Below are 9,143 nucleotides of genomic sequence, written 5' to 3' on the forward strand. Positions count from 1 at the left end.
GGAATGTCCTATATATGAAATGTTAAAAGGACAGATATTGTCCTTTTGGCAAAAGAGGCCAAAGCCGTAGCTGCTAGGGTGCCAATAATGTGGCATCAGTGATTTTGCTAAAACCAATTATTGTGTTTTTCTTCTAATGAATGAATGCATTAGTTTAAAGGGACAGTATCATTTATTTCCCATGCACAGTGTCATGTCATAACACATCAAGTAACTATGTTGCCTTCAGTTGTTGTAAAAAGGCTCTAAATATCAAACATAACTTCAAACAAAGTTGACTTTACAATTTGACACCTTGAAATTGCTCCTCTGTCTCTTTAAGAAACTCCTGCTCTTTCAGACACTCCACCATCGGCCCATCATCCCGACAGTGCTTCTCGTTATGCCGTTTACAGTCGTCCTCAGGAGCGTTGGACAGAGAGGTAGCTCAGTGAACTCACAGTCCCACCAGGTGTTTGTTAACTACTGCTGCCGCTAGTCTGGAGGAGCTTTATGGGAAAAGGCTTTGTGAGAGCAGGCGTATGAATGGCTGCCTCAAACACACATGAAATAATCAAAGTAGCACTCCAGAGATGTTTTTGATGAGGGAATAGCATGATAATATATAGCTCAAATAATCAATTTAACACAATCCCCCACTGCTTTTTGTTTAAAGTTTGTTTTTACGTATCTTTGCCAGGGGTGCCACTAATGTAAAAGGCGTGAAACCAACAGAACACCAAGACAAAAATAAACACGGAGACTGTAATTTTGTAATTCAATGTATTCACATTACAACATCCACACTGGTTCAGTCTGTGACGAAGTCTATGATCTCCAAATATATTCACTGTATGATACATAATACCAATATAGGCACTTCCAGTAAGTCCGGCAATATTGAAGCTACAGTATAGTGTCTAAATTACAAAACGGTAAAAATAAATAATGTATATCTAAAAGAGTTTTTGTAGTTTTAAAATTTCTTTATCTGTACAGCATATATTGTACAAAACGGAGCATCAACCTGCACAGAGATTCATTAATTTACTTCCACAAATACTGTGAATTTGGACGTAGTCTTCCTTTCGTATAGTGTGGTAAGTGAAGAGTACTAGTGAGGAAAAAAAAAAAAAAAGCAAGTCATTGTTTCATTACGTGTCAGCTATATAAAAATACTCATTTCATTTTGTTTACGTCGTTGTAAAGCTTGTTTGGTTCAAACGGTTACAATTATCTTACACTTGTGAATAATCATGACAATCAAACAAAACAATTTCATGGAAGAAAAAAAGAGAAAGAAGAAGTAACACTATGAAAAAGATGCAATGTTTCAACTCACACGCAAATATTCTGAGGTGGGAAAATGCATATATCGGTCTGTCTTAAAATAAAGTGATGATGAACAAGTGAACACCGCAGACGGAGTCTGAACGCCTTCATGTCTGAGCTTTTGAAGCTGTGCAGCGAAAGCTCTGCCGCTTTACGCAGCGAGGAAAAAGGAAGTGTGCAGATCAAAGAGGAAGCACTAGGAGCGATATACTGCGGGAGGATAACTATCTGAGCGGAGCATGTGCAAGGAATTAAAAACTGCTTACTGCATCTCTTCGAGCTTCATCACCTCGCGTACTCCCACTAGAATCCCTCACCACAGCAGTACAACATTGGACAGTCACATTCAAAGGGCCAGTGGATCAATTGGAAAAAATAAAAAAAAGAAGATAAAACAACAAACACACAATATGGAGCGTAAAGTGTGGAGGATTGGGAAATCCAATCGAACTAAATGTTCGTTTCTAATATAAAGATTTTCTAAGATTGAAAGAAATGTGGCTTTTGTCTGTTTTGTGATAGTTGTGGCACATTTGGAATGAAACGAATCAACAAAGCAAAAAAAAAAAAAACTTAAATCCTGCAAACAGAAACATGCAAAGGGTTAGAAAAACACCAGATGATTCACTGGCTTCAAACAATCCCGACCTGATAAAAGGCTCGAGGGCAAACATGTGTGATGCCAGACCAATCGGTAGGTCAGCCAATTATCAAGCCTGTGTGTGGCCTCCACTCTGAGCAGCACCCACTGCGGCAGAGTCAGGACGGTAGCAAAGAGGCCATTGTTCATGGACCGCCGATTCCACACAGACGGCGTCATTGTGTGGTGAAAAAAAACATGTTAGTGCATAATCTACTGGCTGCTGTTATAATTCCTGAAGATACGTGAAAAGGATTGAGGTTATGGGAGTAAATTGTGTATGGAAACCTTTGCATCAAATCGCTTAAAAAAGGCAGGGGGAGGGGTTCAAGCTTTACAGTTTGAGCTTTCCCACTGAAACACCCAACAATGGTCTGGCCTCACGCCCGACATCCTAACATGTACACACAGCTCCCATTGTGTGACCGACCAGGGACCAGGGAATGCACAAAATTAATAGGCATTTTGAAGCACTGCGCTACAAAAGGTTGGCATTTGTGGTATTGAGACTCGCAAACCCACTTGATTGCGATGCTTGTGTTTCAGACCCTGAAAAAAGAGCAAAGCACTTAGCAGTAGATGGAGACATTTCAAACAAGAATCTAGCTGCAATCGAGCATCTTTGTAAAACTCATAAGGTGGGCGACTGTTTCTGTTCCCTCACAGAAAGGAAACATGCCTGAAGCCAAACAAATAAGCATAAAATCAGCAGAGAGGTATTCTAAGAATCTTTGGTACCACTTTATTTGACAGGGTGTGAATAAGACTGACATTACACCGGCATAAATGTGATGTAACACCTGTTATGAATGTTTATTCAGTAAATAATGACACTTTTAATGCAAAGTTGCTTTAAAAGTCCATTAAAAGTGCAATTTTTACACTAAAGTGACATTATTTGCCAAGTAATGCAAAGTTGGCACTTCTAATGCTACCTTTAAAGCAACTTTGCATTAAAGTGTCATTAGTTATCGAATGACACTTCATGACAACAGTCATAAAAATTCACAAACTCCTTCATGTTCATAACAGGTGTTATGTCATATTTATGACCTTCAAATAAAATGCTACCAAATCTTTTTCCATTCAGCTTTAAAACATGGTTGGTTTTATTCGGATCGTCTTCGATGTTTTGCACCCAGATTAAAGCTACGGCTCTTCCACACAATGTAAAGCGCAGTACAATATAGATCCCTAAAAACTGTTTTTTCTTTCATTAAAGATGCTTGTTGTGGCTCCTTCTTTGTAAAAAAAAAAATAACAAATTGAGGGAAATGTTTTCAAAACTGATATTCAAGGAGCAAAACTAAAATTTATTAATGTTTTTTTTTTTTTTTATTTCCTCAAAAAGTTAGCTCAGGATTTCGTTTACATGAGTTTCTGTTAAATGGTTAAAGTGTTACCTGTATTAGAAAACTCTAAAGATGTATTCATTCATTATAAATCCAAATTAACGGCTTGTTCCAGAGGAAAAGGCCAAAGCAGATTTCCATTGTCTTTAAATGACTTTAAATACTTATATTAATTTTTTTTAGCACATTATCTGGATTTATGCTAAATGTAAACACCAGAAATTAAAAAAACTGACTATAGCCTTTTAACAGAACTTCACTTCAATAATCGTATCCCCTTACAACTGCTGGTGGGAAACCATTTCTCCCAATATACATGTATCCTAACAGAGGCAAGAGATTATCACTGCAACTAAATAATGTTTTTTTTTAACCTAATTTTCAAAGTAATATAAATACTTGACATTTATGGGGGAGTTTGAGCAACAAAGCCAGGTGAGTTTTGACAATAGAAACAATTCACTACGTTGGTGGTACTAAACCTAAAAGTCAGATAATAACCACATTGTCCAAACATCTCTACGGTTTCTAATGAAGCTCCAGGCCTGTTTTAAGAGGCTGCATGGACTGCATGAGATTTCTTGGCTTTAGTCACACAAAATGTGCTTTGTCTAAGCTCTCTTCTGAATAAGACGCCACAGTAGACTTTATTAAATTTGTTGCGCATGTTTACTGTGAACCTCTGACCAGCCTGTGTTTGTCAGCATGCCGTCTGCTGTGAACTGCAGGAGGATGAACGAATCCCTGAGGCGTCAGGAGAATCAAACCGATTCACAGCACAAAGATCACAGAAAAACGTGACGGTAAGTGTCTTTAGTTTGTCCTTTGCCTTTCAAACATGTGTTTGTCTTTAAATGTGATACAGATGTAGTTTTCCTGAGGGTAACAACCAGTGTCAGTAAGATTTACATTGTTTTGTTTTTTTTTTAAAATGAAACTCAGCACCTTGAGTCCGATTACATAATTAATCTAAATATGGATGAAGCTAAAAGTACCTGCAAGTGAAATCTGGCAGGCTTCAAAGAACTCCCATTCAAAAAGTGTAAACATCTCTAATCAAATAAAAACTGACAATTCCCATAAAACCTTTGACGTGTAATTTAGTTGGTTCATTCCTTGTATTGGTTTGTAAGTTTTAAATTAAATTCACTTAACAAAAGTTGTACATTTAAGAACTTTATGCTCTCCTGTTCAAGTTTGGTCACAAGATGACTTCCCAAAAATGCTGAGCCATTTCTGAACACCAGTTCAGAGGAATGACCATATCGGTACAGTTTTAATATAAACTTTAGCTTTAGCTTGTTTTCCACCACAGCGGTCCCGGCGCTCACTCAGCACCAACTCTTCCCGTTTCCAGCTCCCAAACTCTGATGCTCTCTAAGCAAACTGACACTTGAACTGACACTTATCTGGGCCAAGTACTTACTTACTTCAGGTTTCAGATCCAATTTAAGATGAAACAACTAAACTTTGACACGAATCTAAGACTGAACAAGCATTAGAACACCTCGAGTCGCTCCTTCTAATTTTTCAGCTTTTAGTTTTGAAATCACGCATCATGGAGTCACATGTGGGTCAATGCGATGCTCGAGTGTTGCTCGCCGTCGCTATTTAAACAATCCGTCGATCTATGTTGTGTGTGCCTTACAAAAGGTAATTCTCTCTCTTTTAAAGGCCGTGTGTGATTCACAACTGTAGACCAGAGAGCCACAGGTCACAACTACATGACTCAGGCATTTAATTGCAGAGGCACATAGATAAATTATGTGACTAGCTTAGTTTAAATTACTCACTGCACTGTGGTCCTCTACAGATTGCTTTTGTGACATAAAGCAGAACGAAACTGGTCTTCTGGCTGTGGAAAACTGGAACTGAAACTGGTTCCAAGCTCTGGACAAGATCTGGAACCGCTTTGGTGAAAAATCCCCCTAAGATGATTGATTTCTGGCAACAATTTGACTGAATTTGGATCTTGTTTGATTAAGTGATAGCTCACTTAAGAGATTTGTTGTCCTGCCGTTTTTTTCTTTAAAATTAAAAACAAAAAAAAAGTTATCAAAAAAATTTTTCTACAGAAAAAAAACTGTAAAAAATGTTTTTATTGGCATATAAGTACTGTGTTGTTTTCAGCACTGTGTTGAATTGGACAGTATTTTTTCTATGATTAAGATATAATCTAATAATTATGGCCACAAATTTCACATATCTTTTTTGTTGTTGTTGTTTTGCGTAATTAAAAATGAGAAAACTTGTATTGAAACCCAGTCCATGTTTTGCAGAATCTCCTTATCCAATTCCTCTTCCTCCGTCAGAACATCTGAGAACAGCAACGTTTGAGTCTTGTCAGATATTCTCTTTGGATTTTTGGTCCGGATGTGTTTGAGTTCAACCATTTCAGTCCAGCTCTGGCTAAATTGTGACAGCTTAGCCCCAATCTAGAGAATACTGCTTTTCTATCCATCTTTTCATGACTTCCTTAACTAATGGAGGAATAAAATGTCCCTCATCATGATCCTGCAACCGCTATTTGTCGCACTGTGTGAACGGGGTTCAGGCTGGCATTGCAGCATTATTTTTCTCTCACAAATAGTGTTTTGCACGTTTGATTAAAGTTTAACTTTGAGTTTGTCATTGTGGTAGGAAACAGATAAAGGCGTATGAATACTTTTGATAGGCAATGCTGTAAAACAGTTGTGTCTTCGACATCAGGTTTACTGTAGTTTAAAAATGCGATAATCTGACTTTCTTTTTCTTCTTCCTTGTGCCTTATGGAGAAAAAATGTGTACATTAGAGTAAAAACTGAGGAACACACAAATGCAGACGCTTAGAGACAGTTCAGAGCCGTCTCTGCGTTTCTGAGACAAATCTCTACATGACGGCATTAAGTACCTCATTTGGCAATAAACATCAAACATAATATTCATAAATATTTGACTTTGGCTGTTAAAGCCCAGAAGTGAGGGATTATTTTTGTCAAGAGTTGAAAGGAAGATTATTCCTCATGTGAATCAGTCCCTTTACAATCCATGTGTAGATTTAAAAAAAACAAAAACAAAACATAAACTAGCACAGTTTAAACCGAAAAAGATGAGCTACAATCGAAACACAAGCATGTGATGGTGATGTTTATATATAATCACATTCGGGAAATAATTCTGTATAAATTGGCAGCAAATTTCTGCAGTCCTGTGTTACCACACTTTGTTAAAACCTATGCAGCTGCTTGTCTTTGACTCCTGACAGTAGCAAAATAGTCTGTATCCCAAAGTCCATGAATAATGCATTATTGCAATCTGGGAAAAGAAAAACCCATATAAATGTTTGGTAAAACCACATATTCAGGTTAAATATGTAAAGCACAAGATTTCCCACCCTGTATTTTTTATTTTATTTTAACTTTTTTTTCTGTGTAGGCACGCGTTTCCCAAACATCTACAGTGTTGTGTCTAAGTAATGTGCTGGCAGAAACAGGAGTCAGTAGGATAAGGTCAAAAGGAACATTTCTTTACATCCTTATCCTGACTGATGCTGCGTCTCTATCTGAGGGCGTCTGGAGTTTAGAGGTTTCACTGTGGTTCGCTGTCCCCTCCCTCCTCTGGAGTCTGAGAGTCGTCCCTGTCAGAGACGGGCCACTCTGCTTTCTCCGTCTCCTCCTCCTCACAATGCTCTCCTTCCCCCGGCTCTTCCCTGCTCCCCGATTCCTCCTCCTCTTCGTCAATAGCCAGAATCGGCTCAGTGACTTTGTTTAAATGGGCGGACTCCGTTCCTTGCTCCTCATTCTGGGATTCGTCTTCTATCACCTTCTTCCACATCTTGTGATTTTCCAGCAGGTGCTGTGTGATCTGGCAAAATACTTTCCTCCTTTTCTTGGGAGCTGCTTTCTCTGGATGAAAAAAAAAAAGAGGAAGGTAATTTATTTAGTGTTATTTTTACTTTTTTTTATGATAACCAACATGCCTCTTATAAAGGATATGTGTCTTTTTTATTGCAGATTATTTAATTGGTCAAAATTATTTGCAACGTGGAAGTAACTGGACACAGGGTTTTTGTTACATGTTTATGTATTTAAGCACGAAAAAAGTCATAAAAAGTCTCATTCATAGTTTGAAAAAAAAATAAAGGATGTAAAAATGTGGCTACTGGGTTGGAGCCAATTTTGTAGCATTATCTACTAAGGACAAATAATTTTACAAATGCAAATTATAGTACATTAGTGAGAAGTCCTAAACATCAGCAGGTTTGAGTTGTTGCATGATTTGTTAATCATGCAACAACTCAAGAGAGTTGGGAAAAACACCATGTTTTTCCCAAAGAAATTTAATATAACTTTATATTTTTTTTATATTTTTATATCTATAAAAATCCTAAAATACAACTCATCTAATTTTGTGAGTGAGTTATAAATAAAGTACAATGTTTTCTTTTCTTTTTTTTTTCAATCTTTGAAAATCAAAGCTACTGTTTCTTAGAGCCTTTCTAAGGTCCAGCCCAGATTGCAGCAACAGTTGCTGAAATATGTCGTCCTGCAACTTATCAGCTAGGAGATTGTGTGAATAAATTTCCAGGCAACTTTTCTCAGACCAGCATCTGCAAAAAAAAAAAGAAAAAAAAAGAAAAAGGAAAACATGTTTTTTTCCATTTTGTAATCGTAAACTCCATTGTTCTGATCTATCTCATAAATCTTTTTAAAAAGATATTTTAAAAAATACCTTGAAGCAAAATGTGAAAAAAGTTCTGGCTTTGTGCCGTAAAGCGGACACAGTTTGCTGCCCTTCCCTGCTGTAACCGTAAGTGTGCTACACATTTAACAATCAAGTATTTCTAAACAGGATACAGTACAAAAGATGAGAGTGATCCATTTCTTCTTTTTTTATTAGTTTCTTCTAATTTTCTAAAGAGATCTTTGGCAATAATTATCTGATATTTATGGAGCTAGGCTGGTTAATTGTCTTTTATCAAACTTTGCATTTTTTCCCCCTGACTTTTAGTTCTGCATTTTTGAGAGATGTGTTTGTTTCTCTTAAAGAAATCTCTAACAACTTAGATCTAAAACTCTCTTAAGGCCTTAAATGAGCTTAGTTAATGTTTCTGTAATGTCTGTGGAGATCATGGTGAAAATCATCTTTTGCCAGGTTTCTTGGTTTCCTTAGTAACTAACTAATGTTAGCCATTATTCAGTGAAACAGAGATTTACTGTAAGACTTTTAAAATGAAAAAAATTTGAGTTGTATGTTACATAACTCTGACCTATAAAATATTTATTAAGAAAGGCTCTTATTTTTAAGAACATGCACACATAAGAAATTTTAGTTAGAGAAGCAATTTTTAGTGAGACATCCAGGCACTAAAATGCACTACTAGAAGAACATACATATTTCTTCCTCATTTCTTAATATTTTTTTAGTTTATCTCTAAAAATACAAAAGATAAGACATAAAAAATGAAAACATGTTCAGCAGGAGCAAAATGGGAGCATAATGAAGTGCAGTGCAGCTGGATGTGCTGACTCAGATGAATCTCTAGTAACAAATGAAAATCCAAACAATGCGTGTTGCATAGAGGAGTGATTTTATATCTAGTAAATTACACTTAGCTACCTGATGGATGTAGGTCAAGTCAAGGCCTTCTGTGTTTTCTGCTCGTTGAAAATTACAGCTATCTTCTGGGAATAAATATTGAGTTATCAGGATCTTTAAATCTTCGCAGAATGAAAGAGGGTGGATTATAACTAAAGTTATATTAAATCAGTGGTTCCCAAACTTTTTCTTCTGCGCCCCCCAGTGGTTTCCAAACTTTTTCTGCGCCCCCCCCTAGGGATTACAAATGGCTGTCTGGTTGA

The 9,143-nt window shown here is 36.8% G+C and overlaps 1 protein-coding gene across 2 annotated transcripts in view; it reads right to left on the reverse strand.

The window, feature by feature from the left end:
* Positions 1–3,677: 3,677 nt before the first annotated feature.
* Positions 3,678–9,143, reverse strand: part of LOC103152543 (cGMP-inhibited 3',5'-cyclic phosphodiesterase A-like) — a 91,474-nt gene continuing 86,008 nt past the window's right edge. For both annotated transcript variants that reach the window (XM_016661164.1, XM_016661163.1), the window contains one exon: positions 3,678–7,187. In XM_016661164.1, the coding sequence (XP_016516650.1) occupies positions 6,871–7,187 (317 nt within the window). In that variant the 3' untranslated portion in view covers positions 3,678–6,870. The remainder of the gene's footprint in view (positions 7,188–9,143) is intronic.

This window comes from Poecilia formosa, unplaced genomic scaffold (assembly GCF_000485575.1).
Source record: "Poecilia formosa unplaced genomic scaffold, Poecilia_formosa-5.1.2 Scaffold314, whole genome shotgun sequence".
NCBI classification, from domain to species: domain Eukaryota; kingdom Metazoa; phylum Chordata; class Actinopteri; order Cyprinodontiformes; family Poeciliidae; genus Poecilia; species Poecilia formosa.